This window comes from Coloeus monedula (genome assembly GCF_965178545.1).
Source record: "Coloeus monedula genome assembly, chromosome: 3".
Taxonomy (NCBI): Eukaryota; Metazoa; Chordata; class Aves; order Passeriformes; family Corvidae; genus Coloeus; species Coloeus monedula.
Window position 1 is genome coordinate 47,902,337 of NC_138783.1, and position 24,421 is coordinate 47,926,757.

At 47.1% G+C, this 24,421-nt stretch overlaps 2 protein-coding genes across 3 annotated transcripts; both read left to right on the plus strand.

Moving 5' to 3' along the window:
- Positions 1-244: 244 nt before the first annotated feature.
- Positions 245-5,041, plus strand: RPL21 (ribosomal protein L21). The gene is made up of 6 exons (XM_082279341.1): positions 245-316; positions 1,704-1,782; positions 2,339-2,400; positions 3,416-3,528; positions 4,177-4,327; positions 4,905-5,041. The coding sequence occupies exons 2-6, from the start codon at positions 1,716-1,718 to the stop codon at positions 4,992-4,994; spliced, it is 483 nt and encodes a 160-aa protein (XP_082135467.1). The 5' UTR covers positions 245-316; positions 1,704-1,715; the 3' UTR covers positions 4,995-5,041.
- Positions 5,042-10,480: 5,439 nt separating this feature from the next.
- On the plus strand, positions 10,481-12,102 carry RASL11A (RAS like family 11 member A; the record flags this gene model as incomplete). Of its 2 annotated transcripts, XM_082279485.1 has the most annotated exons (4): positions 10,481-10,601; positions 10,680-10,736; positions 10,809-10,888; positions 11,088-12,102. In XM_082279485.1, 4 exons carry the CDS (start codon positions 10,481-10,483, stop codon positions 11,538-11,540), a joined length of 711 nt encoding a protein of 236 aa, XP_082135611.1. In that variant the 3' UTR covers positions 11,541-12,102. The 2 variants fall into 2 exon arrangements, with proteins under 2 accessions (XP_082135611.1, XP_082135610.1); XM_082279484.1 differs by having other exon boundaries at positions 10,481-10,736.
- Between the last annotated feature and the right edge of the window lie 12,319 nt (positions 12,103-24,421).

Here is a 24,421-nt window from a genome sequence, read left to right on the forward strand (position 1 = left end):
TCATGTTCCTCTGGAACTTCCTGTGCATCGGTTTCTGCCCGTTACCACGAAGCCACATGCATAGCCGTGGAACCCCCGGTGTTTGTCCCTGCTTTAGCCAAAGGGTCAGACTTGTGCCGCTGCTGTTTTTCGGGATCAGCATACCGGGGGTCGCTGCCCCTCACGACATTCCCTTCCCATGGGCGGGCGCGCGCGCCGCCGCAGCACTTCCCGTCAGGCGCGGCGCGGGCAGCCCCGCGAAGGCCCCGCTGTTAAGGGCGGGCGCGGCGCCGCCCCCTTCCTTTGGAGCCGGGCCGCCATTTTGTGCGCACGCACGGTGAGCGGCCGCGGCCCTCTGCCGCTCCGGGGGACGCGGTGGGAACACGGGGGGACGGGGATACAGAGGGGGGACGCGGCCGGAGGGGTCGTGCTTCCGGCAGGGGCGGGCGGGGGGCCGCCGGCTCCGATGGGAGCACCACGGCCTTCCTAGGCCGGGGAGTGAGGGAGCGAGGCGGCCGCGCGTTGCGGGTGGCCGGGCCGGGCGGATTGCGGGAGGCCGGGCAGGAGGGAGGTTGCTGGGGGAGGGAGCGAGGAAGGGGCCGCCGGGGCCCGCCGAGGGTGCAGGTGCGGAGCAGCAGCAGGGCTGCAGCACGTGGCAGCGGGCCCGGACACGCCGCGGCCGCCGGCGGGATGTCGGGGCTGGGAAGGCGGCAGGGGTGGCTGCTCGGGGCGGACACCCCCGGAATGGCTCCGTAGGCTTGCGGAGCATCTGGGCCTTGTGTCAGACGTAATAGTGGCCGGTAAATGTGGTGGTGGAGATCCTGCCTTATGGATGTCTTATAAGGAGAAGCTGAGGGAATGGGGCAGAGGTGTCATCGGGGGACACTTCACAGCGCCACAGTCAACAGAATGTATCCTGGTGCCTGGAAAGTGCACGTGGAAGGAGCATGAAACAACGAGCTGAAGTTAGAAGGAGAAGCTCAGACTGGATATAAAGGGAATAATGTTAATGGGAACAGCCAGGCCTCCAGACACGCTGCTTGGGGAGGATGTGCAATAGGGTCTGGAGGGACAGCCATACAAGGAGCAGCTGAGGTCCCTTGGCAGGCCTCATCGCTACAGCTTCTGCATGAGTGAAGGTGGAGGGGCAGGCACTGATCTTTGTGATGACCAGTAACAAGACCCGAGGAGGTGGCATGAAGATGTGTCAGGGGAGGTTTAGGTTGAATAATAGGAAAAGGTTCTTCACCCTTTGTGAAGAGTGTGGTTGAGCACTGAAATGGGCTCCCCAGGGAAGTGGTCACAGCACCAGCCTGACAGAGCTCAAGAATCTTCTGAACAATGCTCTCAGGTACATGCTGTGACTCTTCAGGTGTTCTGCACAGGGACTGGAGTTGGTCTTGGTGATCCTTGTGGGTCCCTTCCAGTGCTGAATGTTGTTTGATCCTCAAAGGGTTTCAAGACCTGGATGGACAAAGCTCTTGAGTAGCCTGGTTTGATCTCATAGTAGACCTTGGCTTAAGCAGGAGTTAAGTGAGTGCCTTGCTGGCATCCATTCTAAGCACCGATTTCTTCGGGTGCCTAAGTGAATACCATTGGTTGAATTGAAGCAGTGCCATTCTGAATAGGCTTAAAGACTCCATTAATCTGAAATACCTGAAAGTCCCATCAACTTTGTGGTGAGTGAACTAGTAGTTCTGAATAGTTTGCCTTCATTTTTACAGTAATCAGCCAAAATGACGAACACAAAGGGAAAGAGGAGGGGGACACGTTACATGTTCTCGAGGCCATTCCGCAAGCATGGTGAGTATCCCTTACAGTACCAACACTGCATCCAGTTACTGACCTGATGGGCCTCTGCAGTCCCTGAGGATGGACTGCGAAACAAAGGCTTGTGCCAAAGGATTTCTGACAACTTGGGCTAGAAACTGGGGCCATACGCAGACGTACGCTGAACTCTTACAGCAAATGCATTGGTATTCTAATTGCTTGACAGTAGTCACAGGGCTAATTCTGTCAGTGCTTGAAAATTAATTTAAAAGTGATGAAACTATTTCAGCAGTTACTTAAAACATAGAAGGTTTTTTCCTCTGATCCATAAGCAGTTCCATTTGTATTGATATATTAAACAAGTCTCTTCAACTTCGGCATTAGGAGCACAAATTAATTTTTCTTTAGCTGAGTATTTTAAAAATTTGAAGTGTGTGAAGTGTGTAATTACTGCTTTAAAAAAACATGGTTTGATGTTTGAGGTATTCAGGAAAATTCTATCAAATGCATGATCTGTATCCCCCATCCTTTTTTATGTATGTGTGAAATTCTGGGCTTTCTAAGTATCCAAATTTGTATCTCTTAACAGGAGTTGTCCCTCTGGCTACCTATATGCGGATCTACAAGAAGGGTGACATAGTTGATATCAAGGTACTTTCTGCAGTGCTGGGTAACTAAAAGCTAAAGCAGCGTGGTCCTGTGCAGTCTCCGGTTCCTTGGGGTGGACTTTTTTGTTAACTGGGTCACGTGTATCAACACAAGCTCGCTTTCGGAGCAATATTGGAATGACAGTGCTTCTGGACCAGTAGCAGCACTTCAGTGTCATATGCTGGTGTATGTGGGGTTTTGTAGATGAATATCATTTGGCTGTGCTTTGTTATGGTGTGTTCAGCTGAAAAACAGGAGTGAAATATGCCATAGCTAATGTTTGAGTTGGCTACTGGCACTACTTTCATAGGAACTTCAGCTGTCGTTTCAGTAGATGTTCTGTTTTGCTCGACTTGAGCTTTCTCTTCAGATGAGCCATGATTTATGGTGGGGCAGTTCGTAGTTATGTGATTGCAAAGCTATGTTAAAACTAGAAATTGAGAAATAAATCTAAGGATCCATCATATATATAAATATGGGGGGGAGGTTGAAGTAACATTTCCTGTCACTTGGTATTTTTTAGAACTTTTAAAGTTAACTGCACTTTCGTAACTGAGTTGTAATGAATGTGAAAGCCTTTCACCTAGGATTCCTACATTGTTGAATCCTTCGGTTTAATTTGTAACGCCACGTTCTTGTAACAGTCACACAGAAGGTGGTGTACAATTTGCTTGTTTGTTGTTTGACTCTTGGAGAATGTACTGCTCAGAATTGACAATTCCTGACGCACTGGAGCTTGATGATGAATGTCTCTTGTGATTGCTTGCTCTTTCTGTAAGCAAAGTGATCAGTCATTTCACCGACACTGAAAGCAACCAGAACTGATGTAGCAAAATTTGGTAGTTTTCAGATGCAAAGTGCATGGTTATAAATTCCAACTTAAAATGGAAATATTTTAAAATTAACCTCAAATATTTTGAAATGTATACTTCAAATTACTTCTGAAAGAAAAATGCTTGATGCTACCTTCCCCCCCCCCCCCCTTTCTTTTTTTTCCTCTTCTTTTGCTTCTTAACAGGGTATGGGTACTGTTCAAAAAGGCATGCCCCACAAGTGTTACCATGGCAAGACTGGAAGGGTATATAATGTTACTCAGCATGCTGTGGGCATTATTGTTAACAAGCAGGTTAAGTAAGTAATGAAATTCCATGTATTTGAAACTTGGTATTTGAGAAAGTTGACCTGTAATTGCACCCTCCTTTCACTTTGCCAGTTGGACAGTTATTGTCTTTATTGGTCATTCAAGGTGGGTAAAGTGTATTTCCTTTTTATAACCCAAGCAAATGATGCTCATTTGACTTGGATCCTGTCAGAGGAAACAGTTTTTGTTTTTCTTACCAGCACCTAAAGTCCCATTACCTAGCAGGGGTTTTCAGCCAGTGTACTGGTACTGAAGCCCTTTATAAATACTAGTCTGTGGCTGTATCCAGCTGGCTTTTGTACAGACAAGCTGGTTTTTTTTGTTCCAGGAGCTGGACTGCTGTGCATTGGTAATAAAATGACTTGTTTGTATGCTAAGAGGCTAAAATTACGTATTCTCCACAATTTTAATTTGAAAGTGTCAGCTCATGGTTATATATTATACTGTTACACATTAATAACCTTTTGGTTATGTGTAACTTACATCTGATGTGCGTCTGCAGCTGTGTGTTGAGGTATTGGCCTTTAAAGAAAAATTACCTGTAATTGAGCTTCTGGAGTTACTTTTGTAAGGGCTGTAGGTCTTGCTTTAAAGTGACCTTTTTCAAGTGAGGATTAAAAACTGACTCCCTGTCTTAGGGGCAAGATTCTGGCCAAGAGAATCAATGTGCGTATAGAGCATATTAAACATTCCAAGAGCAGAGACAGCTTTCTGCAGCGTGTGAAGGAAAATGAAAGGAAGAAAAAGGAAGCAAAAGAAAAAGGCATTTGGGTTCAACTCAAACGTCAGGTAATGTTTCTATTGGGGTCCTTCTTCAGGAGATTACTTAATTCTTGGAGTAGCAGCTGCATGCAGTGCATCAGCATCCAGGCTGTCTGGGATGTTTGGTGTCTGAGCAGAACTGCTCTGTGCTGGGTGAAAATTGTAGCTGTGAACAAAGGGTTGGCTGCTTCCTGTTCTGTTGCTAATCTGCAGCAGCTCTGGATGGTTTTATGGTCAGTAGAGTCTTTGGTTTAATTGAATTTTAAGTTGCAACAGGTTCTGTTGTAACCCTTGAAATAAAGAATAACCAGACTTCACAGAAGATACAGTGGCTAGTGCTTCTGTAACTGCAGGATACATCACTCCATGTTCATTGGGTTGGTCAGCTGCAGAGAGTAAAACGTAAGATTTTTAATTCAGCAGCACATTTTCTAGCAGATCATTTTCTTACTGCTACTTCTTGAATCAAATTTATGAGATTAGGAATGGTAAAATTGCTGTAGTGTTTATATAGTAAGGTGCTAAATGGTTGACAGTGTTATTTTCTGAAAGGTTTTTGAGCTATAGTGCCATGAGTTTTTGTTTTTTATTTATCTGTTTACAGCCTGCTCCACCAAGAGAAGCGCACTTTGTGAGAACTAATGGCAAGGATCCAGAGCTGCTGGAGCCAATTCCCTATGAATTCATGGCATAATGCACGTTTTAAAAAAAATAAATTAAAGATCTGGTTTTGGACAAGTGTATGTGATTGTGGCTGATTCATTTAGTTGGGTTTGGGGTTTTTTTGTTTGAATAGATGCCTTAGAAACCTTTTATTGAAGTTAGTTATTTAGCTTGCATTTACCATGATGCTTAGTCGTTTAAATCATCTGCAGCTTTTGCTGACGAGTTTAGTCATATACATAGATTATAAATGCTAGAAACACTGAAATTTGCTAGTGCTTAGTAATGATCATGAGGTAATATGAGGGGACATGGAATATTTCACCAGCAAACTAAGAACTTGTACCAAGAACTGTTCAGTGTCACTTAAAGGCTTTTTTTTTTTTTTTTTTTTTTGTAGGAAAAGAGATAATGGCCTTCAGATTTCATTGATACAAGGTTTTGGCTAAGGGGCCTCATGACTACCAAGGAATTGTTGAAACCATTTTTGAAAACAACCTCTCTAGAGAATGGCCTGTGGGCAGATTTTGGTGTTCCACCATTGTAACCTGCAGAACAATGTTTAGAACATCCCCATGCCAATAAGCATTCTTAAAAAAGTAGTTTAGAAACAAGGTTTTAATTCCAAAACTGCCAGCCTTTGTATTTTGATTTTTAACTTTTTAATTGGCTGGCATAGCTAAACACTTGGATTTTACATGTTTGTTGCATGCCTGTTGAATGTTGTAATGAATTCCTCTCATCCCAGATTTACTGATCTCTCACAAAATCCCAGTGCTACCTGTGCACTTTCTTACATGGAAGAAGATCTTCAGCTGAGTGTTAACTAACCAGTGCTGGTTTAGTGAGCTTTGTTTGGAACAGCGTGAAGCTTGCTAGAGACTGCTGAAGGTAACCTGCTTGGTTAGCCTTGAAAATGCACAGTCTCAAGATTAATTGTGTTGCAGTTACAGGTAAATAGTACTTTACCTTGAAGTGTCATGTCAGGCATTGCTCAGCTACCTTCAGTAAGTGATGTAAAAGTAACGTCTCTACATGTAGAGAGAATACTAGAGAAGCAAGTGACTTCAAGCTCTTTGTAGGCGTTGACTGTTGAAAATAACTGAGCAGTGAATTGCAGCATTTAAAGTGTGGGAGTAAGAAACAGGGAGATGATGAAGTTTGCTTTTTACCTAACTCAATCGTGGGTGTTTCCACTCCCATGGAATTAATGTAGGTTTCGGACCTTGAATTCAGTCTGGCTTGGGCTGGAATTTAAGGGTTAGGTGGGCTTTAGGTGCTAGAGTTTCAAAGGTCCAGTGAGCAGATTGCTATGTTTGAGGTTTTCCAAGCTTCCATCTCAGAAGATGCAGCAGGCTGTATAGATGGAATGACTTTGGAAGTGACTTGAAGGAGCTTGCCCCTTAGCAGACTGATCCATGAGAATAGTGCTGTATTTTGCCACCAGAGTTGTTGGACATGGCGTGCAGCACTGTATCCTGAAGCCCTCACTGTTGCACCTTATGCACTTGGCTTTTACGGTCAAGCAGCTTTTCTTGGAGCAGCAAGATTTGTGTACTTTATCAACCTCTTTGGCTTGTCAGTTTCCACAGCCATTTAAAATTGGCATTTGCCTCCCAAGATAAGCATCATTTTCCACTAGGCTTTTTAGGAATTAAGTGGGAGGCTATTGGATACAAACTTTGGTGGTGACATGTTAAATTTGCTTCTCATGCATGCGTGTCTAAGCTATTTTGGTTCTGTGTTTGGTTTGTACTCATTTGTCAAAATCACGGTGGATTAGCTGTATCAGCATGATGAAATGATTAACATCCTAAGTGGGGCATAGTTCTAAACTTTTGAACTTATTTTCAACAATTTGGAATAATAAGACTGGACAGCATTACAGTGGTCTTGTTTAAGAACTGTGCTCCCTGAGGCACTGCATTGCAACACTTTCCAATTTAGTAAAAGTGTTTTTAAGGTTACTATGCCAACGGCGGTTTGTCATAAATGCATATTTGGAAGCCCTGCGTGGGCTGGGAAGAGAGGGAGGAAATGCTTTCCTTGGTCAGGATTCCCAGAAACAACTGAAAATCAAGCTGGGTTTGTACAGGAGGAGAATAACCTTTTTTTGTTTGTTTTTAGTGTTTGGAAACAGGACAGATAAACTAAGGTGTAACCTGTCTGTTTGTTGCACTCAGTGCTATGGGGTTTTCATGATCACCTGAGGTTTGCAGAAGCAAAGCCCAGACACTTAACAGGTCTCAGCACCTGCTGCTGAAGTTTGCTTCCTGTGTGTTTGGCTGCCCTGTTTTTGCACAATCCTGACGAAAGAGGGAGATCTGCGAATTGGGAAAAGCTGAAGAGCTGCCTGTTAGGACATCTCAGTCTTGAGCTGAAACGTGAAGCATGTTCCTTACAGGGTTTGGAGTCACAAGTTTTGATTTGCCCTGGAAGGGGTTTGACACACTAAACCCATAAGCTGTAACCAGTTCTCTGCAGTCCTGTTCTGAGGCTCATTTACTGTCACAAACCTTTACTGCTGGTTCCCTGCCAAAAGCCCTGGTGAAATCTGTTGTCTCCTAGAGAAGCAGCAAGGAAGCTGCCTTCTGAGCTGTTGCCTTCATATTTTTTAGCATGTTGGCAACACCGGGATTTGAGATTTCCTGAGGACTGTGTAGGCAGGGAAGGTCAGTGAAAGGGCAGGAAGGACTGGGAAGGAGGAGGAGAAACCGTGTCAGTGCAGAGGCTGCAGGCTGAGGACGCCAGGAGGGAGCAGAGCAGGGAGCAGGGCATGCACCTGAGTGGGGCAAGGGATTTTATAATCTTCCCATTGTATGTATTGGATGGAGTAAACATGATGTTCTCTCTTTTTTCCTTCTCAGCACAATCCTGGACTCAGCATATTCGTGGCCCTCACGATCAAAAAGATGGCTGGCATCCCAGGTGCTGTGCTGGAGTGTCAGCAGGGGCTGACATCCCGGGGGTGCCAAGAGCTGTGCACGCACCTGCCGGAGAGAGTGGCCTTCCCTGTCAAGGCACAGGCAGGCCAGGCTCACCCTGTGCTTGAGGAAGCACTGTGCGTTCCTGTAGTTCAGACTGTGTTGTGAAAAAGACAGGGTTAAACTGGGCCCACCTGGGTAGGACCTCCTGACTGGGGTGTGGGTAATGTCTCCCACAAGTGCAGGGGCACCCTGTTGCTGCAGATGGTCTCCTTGCACCGGAAGAAGGTGCCAGCTGTCCCTGCAATGGTGAGGGTGGTGGTATGAAAGACAGGTTATGAGTTTTTTGTGTCCATGCATCGGCTTCAGTGGATGCACTGCTAAGGTCTGTGTAAGAATCAAGTTACAGCTGTGGGGATTTACATGGTCATAACCATCCTTGCTCAAGCATGGGGTAGGAACATTGCTCCCACCAGCAGCACCCATACAGCTTAAGAACCCAGAAAAATACAAAAAAAAACCAAACTCCAGAGACTCTCAGGACATCCTCCCTGCCACCATCACAGGAGGAGGACACCTGCTCTCTCCCTGAAAGTACTGCTGCTGTTGAATGTTACTGCAGCTTGGAAGAGGGAGATGTGTCAGGCAGCAGTATGGCATACCTGGCACTAAGCAGTGTTCCTATGGGAAAGTGGATAGTGATGGACCATAGGGATAGTGGCATAGGCCACCTGCAGACGGTGGGTGAAAAGGTAAAGCCTGGTGCTTCCAAATGGGGCGTGCAGAGCCAAGAAAGGCCCCTTGGAACAGCTTTGAAGCCCACGCGTCCCAGGAGTGCTTAGTCTGCAGGATGGGGATGGCTAAGCTGAGCCTCAGCTGCTTCAATTTACTGAGCTGTTCCTGTTGCATCTTGGGTAGGTGTTGCTGGAGACATAGTCCATCGCACCCTGAACATTAATTTGTTCACAGGGTGTCCCACATGGGCTTGGGCAACGTTATTTCTCTGCTTGACCATCCCCATTTGCCCTTTGGGGGTGCTCCCAGCAGTAGGCAAGGCAGCTTGAGTTCTACAGCTGCCCAGAAAGGGGCAGCTCCTCAAGGTTTGAGAAGGGTGGTTGGTTAATACTGCTTTAATAGCTCAGCACCTGGGAATCATCTGTCTGGAATGGACTTGTTTCGGTAGCATTCTTTCAGAGGCACACTGAATGTACTCTAATAGCTGTTCTGTAAAGGAATGTATAAAAATAGCTGCTGCTGGCACTGTGAGGCCAAAGACAAGTGATCCCCTGACAACAGGAGTAGATGACAATAGCAGGAACCTCTGGAAACCAAAAGCTTTTAGTGATACAAGAGAAATCTTGTTTCCCAAAAGAAAGAGCTTGCTGGCATGATGGGGAGTGAACTAGAAACCTTAGAGGCAATACGTTTTGGCAGTCAAAAGGGGCCCTGGTGTTACCATAGGGGTTCTTAGGCACTGGAGTACCACAAATAATCAACAGTGCTTCTTCCACCATGCTTTTCTGCAGGTACTACTTTAACTGATGTTAATTAGTACTGTTGTAACTCAGCTGCCTGTGTGTGAGCATCCGGGGTCACCTGGGCTGCTTTTGGGGCATCAACCCCACATCCAGGGCCCAGCAGCTCTCACAGTGGCTCCATCCTTCCATGCCATGAGATCAGTCCTTTCGTGTACCATCCACTATCCTCTTCCATGTTGTGTCCTGCTGGCATGTGCTGTCTCCCTGATAAAAATTAAAGCAGCCTCTGAACAGATTATTTATCTTTTAAGCACTTAGACACTTGCAAAGCAGTGCACAGCAGGAGCCACGGCAACAGTTTGTGGAGACTGAAACATTCACACAGCTGCTTGCAGGTCTGAGGCTCATTTAAGGGCAGCCTGTGGTAGAGCACCATTCTCTGAAACTTTACTATTTAAAAAACCCAAAAAGCCCAAGCAAGACCACTCAGGTTTCAGGTCTGGCTGTTGCTTGATCCACAAGCTGGATTTTCAACACTGGCTGTAAAGGGATGTGTTCAGGTGTGGGAAACAAAATAGTCTGAGGTAGAAGAATAAATAATTTCCTTTTTTTCAAGACTGGACTTCCTCACTGCAGGGAGGGTGGTGCATTAAGCCAGAGCCCGTTGCAGTTGGGGCTGGTGTGGTTGTGCAGGTGCACATCTCAAGCCCAGGATGGCTTGTGCTGACATCTGCCCGCCTGCCTCGGGTGGGGGGATGCCCAGACATGGGCCGCAGGGTGCATGGCCTGCCCAGGCTATCCCCCAGCCCCCCGGTGCCTGCGCCCGCCGGGGCCACCCCACGCCCTGGGAGCGGGGAAGGTGGGAGAAAGGGGAAGGGGTGTAACCCGGGTGGGCAGCGAGGGGACGCGCCCGCGGGGCAAGTGCGGGGAGGGCTGCGGGGGACAGCCGGGGCTGGAGGGCCGCGGGGCGGTGCTGCCGGGGGGCGGTGCCGCGGGAGCGGGGCGGCCCCGCGGGCGGTGCTGCCGCCGGGACCTTTAAAAGCTGTCGAGGCCGCTCGCTCCGGGCGCTGCTGGCCGAGCCGAGCGAGCCCTTCGGCCGCCGAGCCGCCTCTCCCATGCGCCTGCCGAGCATGTCCCAGCCCTTCCTGCTGGCGCCCATCGCCGAGTGCCCTCCGGGGCCGCCCGGCGCCCAGGTCCGCCTGGCCGTGCTGGGCGCCCGCGGCGTCGGCAAGAGCGGTGAGTGCGGGGCTGCCCGTCCCCTTCCCCTGCCCGTCCGTCCGTCCGTCCCGCCTAACGCGGCGATCTGTGTTTCAGCCGTGATCGTGCGGTTTCTGACCAAGCGCTTCATCGGTGACTACGAGCCCAACACAGGTGAGGAGGGGGGCGGCGGGGCCGGGCGCGGCGAGCCCCGCGTCCGGCGGCTCACGGCTCTCTGCTCCCCAGGCAACCTCTACTCCCGGCTGGTCCATCTGGACGGGGACCACGTTGCCGTACAGATCCAAGACACGCCGGGATGCATCCAGGTACGGACATACTTTGGATCAATTGGTTCTTCTCTGCCGCCCAAAGGCTCAGCTTTTGAGCCCAAATTTCCTGCATGCCCAGACCTAGTCTCCTGAGACAGAGCTCAGGCTTCCCTTTGAACCTGTTTGATGGTGCTGTGATACAGCCTTTATACTTTCATGACCCAACGCAGAATCTGTGCTCTCTGTTGTACCTCAGGTGCAGGAAGACTGTGTGCAGGTGCTGGACTCCCTGTCCAGGTGTGTGAAGTGGGCAGAGGGCTTCCTGCTGGTCTACTCCATCACAGACTACAGCAGCTACCAGTCCATCCAGCCTCTCTACCAGCACATACGCAAGGTGCACCCCGATGCCAGGACTCCCATCATTATTGTGGGGAACAAAGCAGACCTCCTCCACGCCAGGCAAGTACAAGCAAAAGAGGGACTACAGCTGGCAAATGAACTGGGCAGCCTGTTCTTGGAAATCTCCACCAGTGAGGACTCCCAAGGCGTCTGTGATGTCTTCCAGTATCTTTGCAAGGAGGTCAGCAAACTACAGCATGCTGGCAGCACGGACAGGAGGCGGTCATCCATCATCCCTCGGCCCAGATCTCCCAACATGCAAGATCTAAAGAGACGTTTCAAACAGGCTTTATCTTCCAAAGTCAAGTAAACCTCCCAATGAGATCCTGTGTGACTCAATAGAATTTATTTTTGTAAACTGGTTAATAAAAATCTTTATTTTTATACTAATGCCAGCAGTGTAGAAGTAAGTATGTCAAAGCTCACAATTTCCTTGCTGTTCTCTCATTTGACTGGTTGGGTTATTTTGGGGAAAAAAAAAAAAAAAGCTGCATAGCAACTAAATAGAGGTAGCTGGAGAGGGGACTTTTGCCAGGAGGCTTTGATTCCATTTCTTTTTTGGGGGGCCTGGAATTTTCTGTATTAAGATACTCATGTGATTTTCTTTGGAGGCCTCTATTTCCTGTTTGTAAAATGGGAGTGTTAATGATGTAAATCATTACCTGCCTTTACACAATGCTTGGAAAGCCCTTGGTGGAAAACTTTATAGGAGACAAAAAAAGGCTCTATTAAACATGAAAATATAAAAGTGTCTCTAAGAATTCTGATTATAACAGGTCTGCTTTATTCCCTCACTGCTGCTGTTTTGCTTGCACCTGTAATAGCCTGAATGCTGATAGGCTGTTAGGAATGAGCTCCAAATTCTGATGTGCTTTAGAGATCTGTTCTATAGAATCAATCATTTGAGCCCCAAGCATTTAACAAGAGGGTTGAGTTTCTCCTACAGATTGCTGTGGAACAAAGTGCTGAGCAATCTGCAGCAGAGGAGTATGTGGGATGGCTGTTGCTTTCTCTGGAGATGTGTCATAAGAAGGCCTGAAGCTTAGGTTTCCTGGACAGAAAATAGCTACATTTAAAGGGAATCACACCTTTATCTTCCCCAGAGTAATTCTGTAGCTATTTGAAACAGGTCAGACTTTACTCTTACTTCACATAAACTCTAAACCATACTAGAATGGGTTTTATTAACTGTTTGCTGGTTGTCTGAGCATGGAATGTGGGGTTTGCCCTTCCAGTATGCCTCTGAATTGTGTATGTAAGAAATAAAACTGCTCCATGCTGAGTAGAAAGTGTGGAAGTGGATTAATCTGTCCTCACTGGGAAACTCGATGTCCTCATTCAAGCGCAACTCCAGTACGATTTTATTTTTAAAAATCTCATAGATTAAGTCCAAAGACCACCTTTTTCTTTCCTTGTGTCAGGAAAGGGAGGTAGGTGCTGTGCCTTGCTGTTAGTGGGCAGCCCCTGTTGTTTCTGACCCCTGTGACTTGAAGCTTCTTGGGCCACCTTCACTCTTTATCTGCAGATGACTCTTCCTGATGGTGATAATTGAGGGAAGGGTGACTGAGCACGTTAAAGATGATGCTCTGTGCAGAAGCACCCGAGGCCTGTGTGAGCACTGGGCAGGGGTCTGGGATGCCAGCAGTACTATTCCCCACGCAGGGCTCTGTGCACATCTTCAGTCCAGGCATGTCACCTGTATGTCTCTTCCCTGAAGGCCCTGTGCTGCCCTACCAAAGGGCACAGGAGAGCTGGTACCCAGACCTGCAGGAACAGCCTGGAACTGGGGACTGCAAGCTGGGTCCAAAACTCTTGGATTTAATTCATGTCAAAAGCATGGTGCCAGCCTGGGCAAACCAAAGGACTGTTTGAACATATTAAGACAATATTTAACACATGTCAAATATTTCTTCACTGTGAGAGTTGCTCTGCCAGGCCCAGGACTCTGGGCTTGAGGGGAGCAGGATGATGGGTACATAAATTAGGCATTTATGCTGTTTGTCTGAATTTTCCTTGGCTGGCACAGATCTACTCTTGCCCAGAAGTTTTCAACTCTGAGCTGACAGATAAAGCACAGGAAGAACCTGCTGGTTCCCAGCTCATTTTACCCCAGCATTTACTTCAGTCCTGAGTGAGCAAAGAGGGCAGGGAGGGCAAAGCATCTCTCAAGTACTAGCAGGGGAGATCCAAAGCCTTATTTCTCCTGGGAAATGGCCACTTATGCCCTCCCTACTGAATACTTGCCATCCCCTTCTGTCTCTAAGAAGTCTTTAAGCCCTTCACACAGAGGGTAGGGTGGCTTCAGGAGGGTAAGTGGTGCATAGCCTGGCCTTTCTCCTTGATCAGAGAAAAATATGCATCTGCCTCTTTCCTCCCACCACCTCCGCTATGAAACAGAATCACAGCAATTTTCCCTGACAAGATGGATGAGTGGGTTTTCAGAAGCAGGGATGTGTGCAGCATCACACACTATTATGGCTGCTACTACATCAGCATCTCCCCCCTGTTGGACTATTTTGTCTACTTATCTCCAAGGTCTGAAATCATCCAGTAATGCTTTAAGACTTCATGAATTTTAAAACAGCAGCTGCCATCAACCTGTTCTGTGCACTTCAGCTCAGAAGCTGCACATCCCTAGACAGAGATAGGGATGTTTTCTTCAAAAAGCTTTCTCATGTTCCCTTTATTTTCTGTCCCACTCGAGCACCTGGACCCAAGCTGCTTCCTCACTGTCTCTTGATGGGGACTTGGCTCTCAGCACAGAAAATGGTCAGTGTTGCAGGCTCATGCTCTATCCTGTGGTTTGTTTGTATGAAGGATCGTGGACAAGGCAGACTGTGAGCAAGGACTGCGTTCACACCACGGGCAAGAGCTGGGTTCAAGCTTCAGACAGGGAACAAAAATGATTGAGATATGGATGGATGGATGGATGGATGGATGGATGGATGGATGGATGGATGGATGGAAACAAATCTGCATCCCATGCCTGGATGTGCTGTAAAATGATTTTATTCCTGAGGGGCTTCATTAGCTTTTGATGAATGGAAGGTCTGAATAGAATCAGAATAAAGTCCTTTAGGCAAAGGTGACCTTTTGTGGCAGTTGCACTTGGCACATGACCACTGGTGATTCACACCAGTATGGCAGCAGGATCTCTTCAGTTTCTCCTGAAGTGAGGATCCAAAGTCTGTTGTCCTTCTAGGAGCAGCATCGTTGAGGGTGATGCTGTTGTTGGGTCACTGCACACTACATGCAACACTCCAACCCTCAGAATGACATCCCTAAGAAGCCTCTTATGAATAGAGCATGGCCCACAAAACAGCAACTTGGATTGGATCTGGGGTAATTAATGACAACTCAGATTTCCCTGTTGGTTCTCAGACTTGCTCTTCCACCACTCTCCTCATTTCCTCTATCTAAAAAGAAGGAGAAGCAAAGCCTTTTTATTGAAAATGGTTTTGAGAGAATTGGCGCATGAAGTTTTCTTACTACATTCAGTGCTTGATGCTTTTGACCAAAAGAACTATAAATGTATATTGTGACTTGTTATGCCAGTGTATATTGTGGAGCATAATCAGATGTATACTATCTTCCCACACTACCAAAAGAAAAATTAGGAAATGGAGATTGAGCTTTCATTTCAGTGCCCTGTGATACTTGATTTACAATTGAAAAGCTGCATAGTGAATTTTGCATAATGATTATAGAGCTTCATAGATGTCATAGCTGCTGTTTTGAAAAATGCACTTGGTTGTTTTCTATCCACGTTTTCCCTTTGTGACAGAAAATAACCAGCCCTAGGAGCAATCCTCACCAGAGACCCTCATGGTGTGAGCTGCTGTGTAGAGGTGGCTGCTTCAGCCCCATGCCTCGTCCTTTGGGCTTTGCTGGGCAATGTTCGGGCAGAGGTACCCATGTACCCAAGCTTGTGGGGGTCGTGGTTCAGTAACTATATTTTGCTCTTGACCTGTGCACAGTATTTCCATTAAAACATATCTGTCCGGGAGATTGTGCAAGGTTATTTGTCAGCCTGCATTACTGGGAAGCAATAATTAATTCTTAAAGCTGGAATATTTATCTTCTAAGGTATTTGGCTCTTTCTGCATTACTAAAAACATCCTCTTCTCAGGTTTCAAATGGTCCTTGTAAACATTTTGTAGTAATTTTACCCCTTGGGATGGTAAGCCAATATCAACAAACATTTTTTTTGGGAGCAGTTCAGAGAAGAGGCGACTACACTCTCCCCCAGCTGGGGCAGTCAGCTGAATTACAGACTCCAGTCTTGCAGCTGATACTTCCTTCCACTCCTGTAAACAAATCCCAGAGCAGGCAAAGTAATGTGCCTGTTGTTTGGGGCTCAGAGCCTGAACCCTTCCATGAGCCTTTAAGAGCTTGGTAGTTTGATCTGAACCACACTCAGCAAGCAGACCTCCCAATGATCCCATTTCTTTTGGGCATTAGGAAGTCCAAATGTCCCTTTTAACCCTAGAAGATAGATCTGGCAGAAGCCCAAGGAGTGCAGAGGTCATGGAGCAACCATAGCGACAGCAGCGTGGTATTGGCAGCCCCTTAGGATCTGAAGCAGATAAGGAGCTGTTGCCTTCCTGTAACAAAACAGCAGGCAATAAATATGGATGTGGTTAGGCTGATTTGGGTAAAAATTCATTGGTTGCACTCAGATGCTGAGAAAGAAAAGGCCTGGCTGTCACCCCAGCGTGCCCAGTGCCAGTGACGAGGGCAGCTGGTTAGCCCTGGGTCCTGTCCGTGGCTGGGGAGACTCCCCTCACCTCAACAGAGACATCTCAGCAGCTTCTGAGTAAAGCATGCCCTGCAGCCCATGGAAAGGAGGTATGTCTGAGATAGATCATTTTGCTCCTCCACGGGGAGAAACCACCCTGCATGATCCCCCATCATGGGCAGCCATCCCCGGTCTGTGCTCCCCAGCAAGGAGGAGATAAGCCCATGGTCCAGACCTACAGTACTTTTTCATTCTTCACTATCTTTGAGCCTCTGAACTGAGTTGGGGAAAAGCTGGCCTGGGCTTTAGACATGAAGTAACCACTCCATCAGTACAGACAGGAGGAGAATTTGAGGATTGTATATCAGAATTATGATTTTTTTTTACGCTTTCTCTTATGCCTTCACGTTTTAGACAGCATATAGAGGCTAAACCAGACAGCTCTGCTTGGGTTTATTGCATTCTTCAAGGTGTCCAGTATCCCATTCAAGCGGCAATGTCCCTGCAGATTAAAGGTACTTAAAACATAGCATTAGTCAAGAGGGAATTTTTACATCTGCCCAAGTGCTGTTCACATATGGCCTACTAAAAAGGCTCCTAATGGGCTGGTTTGTGGCTGTTGCACAACAAGGCTTTGGCTGTTATTAGAATGTGCAGATGAGCTACAGCACCTGCTTGGTGCTTGGGGCTCCCCATCCATCAGACACACAGCAAGGGGAAAGGTGCTGTATTATTTAAAGGAAGGCCTCAAGAAAGCACTGGTGCTTCTGCAGTGAGCTTAGTCAGAAGCAGCGTGGGCTCCATTTCCTTCAAACAGGTATCAGTAAGTGATTTGCTATTAAAAAATGTTCATAAAATTTCATATCTGGATGCTCATGTTTTTTCAGCACGTAGCAAATGGATGCAGATGGAGCGTGACTTCTGGTGACCCTTCAGTATTTAAACAGGGAGATGCAAACCTAAGAGTTAGTCTGAGTCTCATGTGCCTCTCTCATGCCAATGATCCTGCTGTAGAAGAGCCTGTCTAGAATTAAGGGCTATTGGCAGGAGGCAGAGGTCTGTGCTAATTCAGGCTCATACCCTGAAGATAAAATATGCATCTGGTTGTTGAGGTGACTCCTAATTTTAGCTCTGGTGTTGAATAATGGAATAGCATTAATAGTCTGAGGTAAACCTGCCCATATTTCTTATGCAAAATAACCATCTCAGTAGTGAAACAGACTCCTTTGATTTTGCCTGGATGCTGAAGAACACTGCACAATAAATATGCATTCAATTAGCTTAATGAGAGTGAACAAAGACGTATTGCCTAATATAGCTGCAATTCCAAGAACTGATGCATCAAATGCAATGAATTGTTTTCCCAGGCTTTTGTTTCAGGGATTTCTGATCAAGCTTGCTAGAAGGCATTATAATCTATTTGTCTGTGTTAATGAGACATTCAGATATGAAGCTGATAAAATATAAGGAAGACATGAAGCAGAACTGAGCTATTTTAACCTGGGCAGTGAGCTGTGTTGCTGGCTGCATTGTCCTCTTGCACAATAAAGGAAAAACACAGGAGGAAACAGGAATTTTCAGGGGTCCACCTTCATGTGGACACAGCAGAGGAGAAGTAAGGAGATGAGAGTTCTGCTCCCAGCCACACCACCCAGGCATGTGCCTGCGTGCTGTACAATGGGAACCAGTAATTGTAAAAGCTTCTTGCTTACCTGGAGGCAACACAATGGGTTCCACTCACTGCTTGTGCCCTTCCTGATCTTCAGCATCCTCCCAGTAGGGAGCTGAGCTGGCAGACATGCCTTAGATACTGGGGAGGTTCCTCCTGGCAGCTGACTGAAAGTCTCCATGGTCGTGCCTATGCTGCCAGCTGAAAGAGAGCTGGAGACTGAATTCCAGTCCCAACATCCAGCGGACTGGTCCATACCCACTCCTCTTAAAGCTGATTGCCCCTAGATTAGGCAGGTCTCCATGAAATAGTATTCAATCCTGGGATTCTTCTGGGCCCTCTGGGATACTCAGGTCCTTAACGATTCTTTTTTTTCCCCTTGTTTTCTTTCCCCCTGCACTTCAAAATACCCCAATATTTGAGAGCTGTGTTTGAGCCTAAAAGAGTGGTATTTCTAGCATGCAAAACAGGCTTTCTGTTTCCTTGCATGAGGCTCATGGAGGCATTTTAGAGTGCCATGCCCAATAGGGTCCTGTTAAAGGTTGTATGGGCAGGACCTAGCACCACACCATTCATGCTGTCTTTTGGGACACAGCTTGTGGGAACAAGCTGTTCCCAGGGCAGTGCTTGGAGGGAGCTGGCTGGGGCCACCCACAGAAGGCAGTGAGCTGTCAGCTGGAGTAGGTGGTCAGAATTCCACCACAGGGGTCCACTCCATGACCCTCCTTCAGGCCCCTGAAGAGACAAACCTGTTCACTCCAGTGAAGATCAGGATTTTTCTGTATAGCTTGCCACTAATGAAGAGAGTTTGGCTCCATTGTCTTTGTCACTCCCCTTAATGCAGGTTCAGGCCAATTTTAGAGCTCTCCTAAGCCACCTCTTTGTCAACTACCCAAATCCACATCCCTCAGCATCTCTTTGTGGCTCATGTTCTCTAGGTCACTGGCCATCCCGTGGAGTTTCTCCAGTTTCTCAATGAACTACTGAACTACAGGTCCTAAATGGGAAAACACTTCTGGGGCAGATTTACTAGCACTGAGTAGAAAAGGAGCAATAACTACCCATCAACTGCTGGTTGCATTGCTCATAATGCATCTCCAGAGTACTGTTTGCTTCATTTGCATTGAATTCTCCCAGAAGTCTCATAGAAAAACTCAGGCCCTTTCCTGCATGGCTGTTATGTAGGCAGAAGGATGCCATCCTACACCAAAGCACAGGATTTGCACTGCTCTCGTTGAACTCCGTGGGATTTCTATTGTCACACATCCCAAGTTTCTCAAGGTCCCTCTGGACTGCCTATCTGCCAGCTCTGCCAAATGGAGATGGCTGTCATTACTTCTCATCTATTACCATCTGTAAATGTGCTGAAAGTGCCCTCTGTGTCATCAGCCCAGTGACTGATGAAAATATTGAACAATATCAGCTCCTGTGTCATTCCCTGGGGTCCTCTGTTCATTACTGGCTGCCAGATGGCCCATCACAACATTGATTATAATTCTTTGACCTAATGGTCCAGCTAATTTTTGGTCCAGCTAATTTTCAATCCATCTAACAATTTGTTCATCCAATTCATGTTTGCTCAGGTTTTGCATGAAAATGCTGCAGGAGAATTTCCATCTATCAGAGCTGTTTCTGATCACTGTGAGTTTCTGATGATGGACAGCAGCCATGAGGTCAGATCAGCACCCTCAGGTGAATCCCATCTGCTCACCTGAATCTGAATACTTACAGCTTCTCAAAGTAGACCTTCATCTGTTTCTCCTCCTATTGGTTGTTCCCCTTCTTCCCATATCATGCTGGATATGTGAAGGTGTGGGAGTAAGCCTTGCCAATGGAAATGTATGCAAAAAAAGCATGATTTTTGCTTATCATCTTTTTGCTTATCATCTGTCAGTGGGTTAGCTCACACATTTGTCGATGGACTCAAAATTTCTCCACGTTTGCTTTTGCTGCTAAGACACATGTAGCATCCATCCTTCACGTTTCTTCTTGTCCCATGCAGTCTAAGCTCCAGCTGGGCTTTGTCCTTTCTGATTTCATCCTAGAGTGAATGAACAATGCTTGCAGGTTCCTTTTGGTTGTCTGCCCATGTTTCCAGTTGTTATGTCTTACTTTGCATGTCAGTTAACTGAGAATATACTTGCTCAGACAAAATGCTGCACAAGGGGATGGTTTGCTCCCAAGCTGTCATTTTCATACTCCCTGAGCCTCTGTTACTCTTCTCTGATCTCCCAGGCCTTCAGCTAGATTTAGGGTGTCAGGTCACAAGCATTCCTCCTTGACATCCCACCTCCAGACTGCAGTTCCCCATCTGTTTGCACTTTGGGTCCATGGCACTGCCTCAGATCTCACCTCGTTTCTGAGAACCGAAGACATAGTGCTGAGGAGCCCTCCTGCCCTCAGGCATTTCGACAGTTCAGCTCCCTCTCTGTGGGGCTTGTCTTGTCTCCTTCATGTCAGCTGTAGAGAAGACAACAAATAATGGATATAAACTGCAGCACGGGGATTTAGGCAAGACATTTGAACATAATTTCTAAGAGTCTGGGCAGTTAAGTCTGGAAAAGGAATACAGCAATCCCATACAATCTCACTCTTCAGAATTTTTTAAGAGAAAAGAAGAGGGAAGTGGGGTTAGGTATTCCTTTGCTGGGTCTGGAAAAGCTGGAAGAATTCCTAAGCCCCGCTCAGCCCCAGTTTTCTGTCCTCTCTTCAATGTACCATCTGCCTTGTTCAGTCATTTCTGCTCATTTCAGCTCCTTTCTCCACATGACCAGGTCCTCAAGGGCTCCCTCTGACCCTCCCATTTTCTGGTCTAGAAAAATGCATTTCATTCCTTCACTACCAGGAGCTCCATCTCTTCATGGCCAGCAGATCCATCTCTTCATGGTTTGAAAAGCAATGGAGTCACACTAGTGGGTGCCTGCGAGCACACAAGGTCCTTGGGGAAAGGGGCTGTTATCCTCCCCTGGAGAAGGCTGCCCACCCACCCATCAGTTCCTTCCCAGAGGACACAGAGAAATGCAGGGAATGTGTGCTGCTGATCTTGAAAGGGAGCTGGAAATATAAACCAGAACAAGTCTTCCCCCGGCATGGCTGCCCACTACCAGCATTGGGAATGCTGCTGAGTGAGATGGAACTGGCCACCTCCCTTTGTCCGTTGGAGCAGCTCCCACCTAGCAGGGAATCCATGCTCTCAGGCATGACCATCAGCAGCAGCTCAAACATTGCCAGGGATCATTTTAGATGACTTCATTTAGAGAATCACTCAGCAAATACCAGCAGAAATCTGGTATAATTGTCATAATTTCCGCTCTCAGCAGTAACTCCCTTTTGTCCTCCCCATATGACAAAGCAACACAGCTGTGCCCTGTGGTCCTGTGGTCAGGACACTTCCTCCATCTCCAGCTCAGCAGCGTGCCATGGAAAGGTTGTACCACCTCATCAGTTGCTATCAAGTGTGGGATGTGGGGCTCTGTGCTCGCTGGAGAGGAAAGCCCTGGTGCTCAGGGTGCAGCTTAGCTCCCCAGGGGAGGCTCCAATGGATACCACCCCTGCAAGGGCAGGAGCTGCTCCCACCTGTGCTGCCCATCCTTGCTTTCCCCAAAAACTTCAGTCAAACCTGGGCTGAAGCTCTTCACTTCAGCATGTGCATTTCTAGAAAAAACAGTGACATCTAATCACATTCACTCTTCCTCAGGCCTCCTGCAGGTCAGGTTTACCCCATGGGAGCCACAGTTAAGAACACTCACAGCCATCCCAAGTCACAATCTCTGCCCCAGTTAACAAAAACCAGATGTGATAAAAGCAAAACCATCTCTAAACCTCCACATTACCTAATGAAATCAGCCTATTCCATGATGAGCTTGTGCAATGTGAAGTTTCACAGCTCTTCAAAAGTGGTTTATTAAACTATTAACCCATGGATGTTTACTGCTTTCAGTTCCCAGTCAACACTCAGAATTTGCTGCAAAACTGTAAGGAAGGTGGGATCTAGTTCTGGGATAGTGTTTTGCACATTGCAAAGGGTGGAGATAGGGAAGGTGATGTTTCTTTTGGGGGACAAGTATTGTACATATAACAGTGTGCACTCAAGCAGTACAATGCAACTGCTGTAAGTATTTATACTATTTAAACAACATTTAAAATGGGGAAGCCTCAGGAGGCCTCCTGAAGTTTGTCAATACCAATTTTAGTCCTAAGGACACTTTGTGGCATCAAAGGCCTTAATGAAAGATTTCCCAAAGCAAATGGGAACTTGGAAGACTTTTATATCTTATATTTTTTCTATTTCCTATGTTCCTTTTCTTCTCCTGATAAACTCTGTATAATCTATCCACAAGCAGGTAGTCTGAGAGAAGATTTTATTACTGACAACTATGGACAGTAGTTTCTTCTGTCTGAAAAATAAAGATAGATTTGTATAGTCTTTGCTGCTGCTCTCAAGAAAATGCCACTTTCCTCACCAGAAATCAAAGGCAGGCTAGACTTTTCTTACCTATTTTTCTAAATTATTTCTAATATTATAAATTTTTGCTTTCACAGCACAAGTCCTGTGGTGTGACTTTTACTTTAAAACCCTCAGCTCCTGGAGACAAATCTCTCCTGTCATTCAATGCAAATTTCTAACCTTCACACACTAAAAGAAAAGTGATGGGCAATGATCTAATGCGACCCATAGGCCCAGAAAATTAGAGAACATCCTGATCTCCAAAGCTTATATTTTAAATTGTATGATTTTTAAATCAATCTATTAATGTGGAGAATTAAGAAAGAGAAAGGATGGCTTGTGGTGATTTTTCTCCCTTCTCCAGCTTTTCTGTACTTTAAGAAAATGGCCATGCAATCCATTGGAGTGAGCTGAGGAAAGTGGTGTCAGCCAAAATCATTAAGTCATGGAAATCTGGGAGCTGCAGCTCTTGAGAGTTCTAGACAGGGGTTGGTGTGCTTTGGGCAAGGAAATGCTGGTTACTGTACATCATCTGCTTGCTTTCCTGTTGCACTCTTCCTCCAGGATTGGGGAAATTTGATTGATTTGTCCCTTATGCTTGTCGGAAATGTTGCTCACTGGGGACTCTGACAGCTTTGTTTAATCTCCCTGGGGCTGTGCTCAGAGGCTTGAGCAAGTTGCCGCTGTCAACAGCTAAAATTTTAATCAGGCCCTTGTTGCTATCAATCAGCATGGGGCAGAGGGTTGTGCTCAGCTAGGAGAGCCCAAGCAGACAGCTGAGGGAGGAAAAGTGCAGCAAGTAGAAGGGTTGTGTGCACAAGCCTTAGCTGGGGGCTGCTGCCTGGGGCAGATTGCACTGAGGACAGGAGCTACTGACACCGCTTAGCCCTGACTCAGTGAAGAGGGTGGGATGTGGGCATTAGTCCTATCTCCTAAAATGAGCTCAGTAAGTGCTTGTAGGCATCAATGACGTGAACAACCTTGGGAGGCTCTTACCTCAGAGGTAGGATCCACCTCCACCAGAAATGTATAATGCTCAGAAAAGACTTGCTGAGTCTTCTTTCCCTCTGCGCGCAGGCTAACACTGAGCCCAGGAATCTCAGCGCACCTGAGCAAGAGCTTTTGCTGCAGCAGGGAGTACCATCGGCTCTGTGGCAGCCCAAGGTGGGGATCTTGCTGCCTGTTCCCAGCCTCATAGAGATGAGCACGTGGCAGCTCAAGCTGAGCACAAAAGAGAGAACACAAGAGAGAGTTACAGGGTCTTTTGTAAAGACTGTTTTTTCCCGTTTTCCAGCTCTGTTGTGGTAGCCCAACCCCCCAATGGGCTGGGTGTCTATCAAGCCAGTGCCATCCACTGGGTGGATTCCCCCGCCCAAGATAGTGGGTCTGGGGGTGGATCCTTGGGCGGGACTGAGGTCTGAAGTCACACCCCCCACTGGGCGGCACCCTGGTTCAATTCCTCCCCCTGTTCTAGAATGTTCTCCCCTATTAGGTTGATCATTGGCTCCTTGTTGTAACTCCCCCCCCCGGTTTCCCCTATTGGTCCTTGTTGAATTGTATCCACCCCCTTGCTTGTACCTCACTGGTTGTTTCCCTTTCCCCGCCTTGTTCCACCCCACTATAAAATGTCATGCACAGCTTTCTTCGATGCTTCCTTGGTAACAAGAGCTCCTACTGTTTTCTTTGTCTCCGGGTCAACGCGAGCCCACTCCATCGGCTCCCTGACGTGCTTCCTCTACGGAGGAGCCAGCACGCGTGTCCATCTTGTGCTATTCCTGCACCAAAGTTGTCCGGCGAGGACGTTGCGGAAGCGACGCTGCGTCCCCTCTGTCCAAGGGCACGCCAAGGCTCGTGCTGACAAGCTCAGCTAGGTCACAGCTTACAATAACTATATAATCTCGTCTTGTTAGCATGTACTGGTTTTGTGTGTATGATGCAGTCTTAAACCTCTGCTGAGTTCTGTGTGACTAACATTTTCTGCTGAGCTCCTCATCAAGTAGAGGCACAGGCTCCAGGCCTGCTGGGGACAAGTACTGGTCCTCTGTGGTGGGGTGCAGAACCACACAGCCTGTACTCCCTACCCATCCCTGTCCCTGCACCCCTTGTTGGGATGCTGGCTCTCCTTCCTACCCTTGTTTTTGCCAAGAGATCGGACATCACTCCTCTAGCCTGGGCAGAGCAGGGTACCCTGTACTCTCAGTATTTCCAAATGTGAGTTACTAGGGTGGTGGTGGCTTTTGCTGCATAGGTTGGTGTGGATGTTTTTTTCCCCTGTAGAAGGAGATGAATGGAGGAGCTGGTGGGTTAAAAGTAATTGGGTTTGTCTCTGCTGCGGTG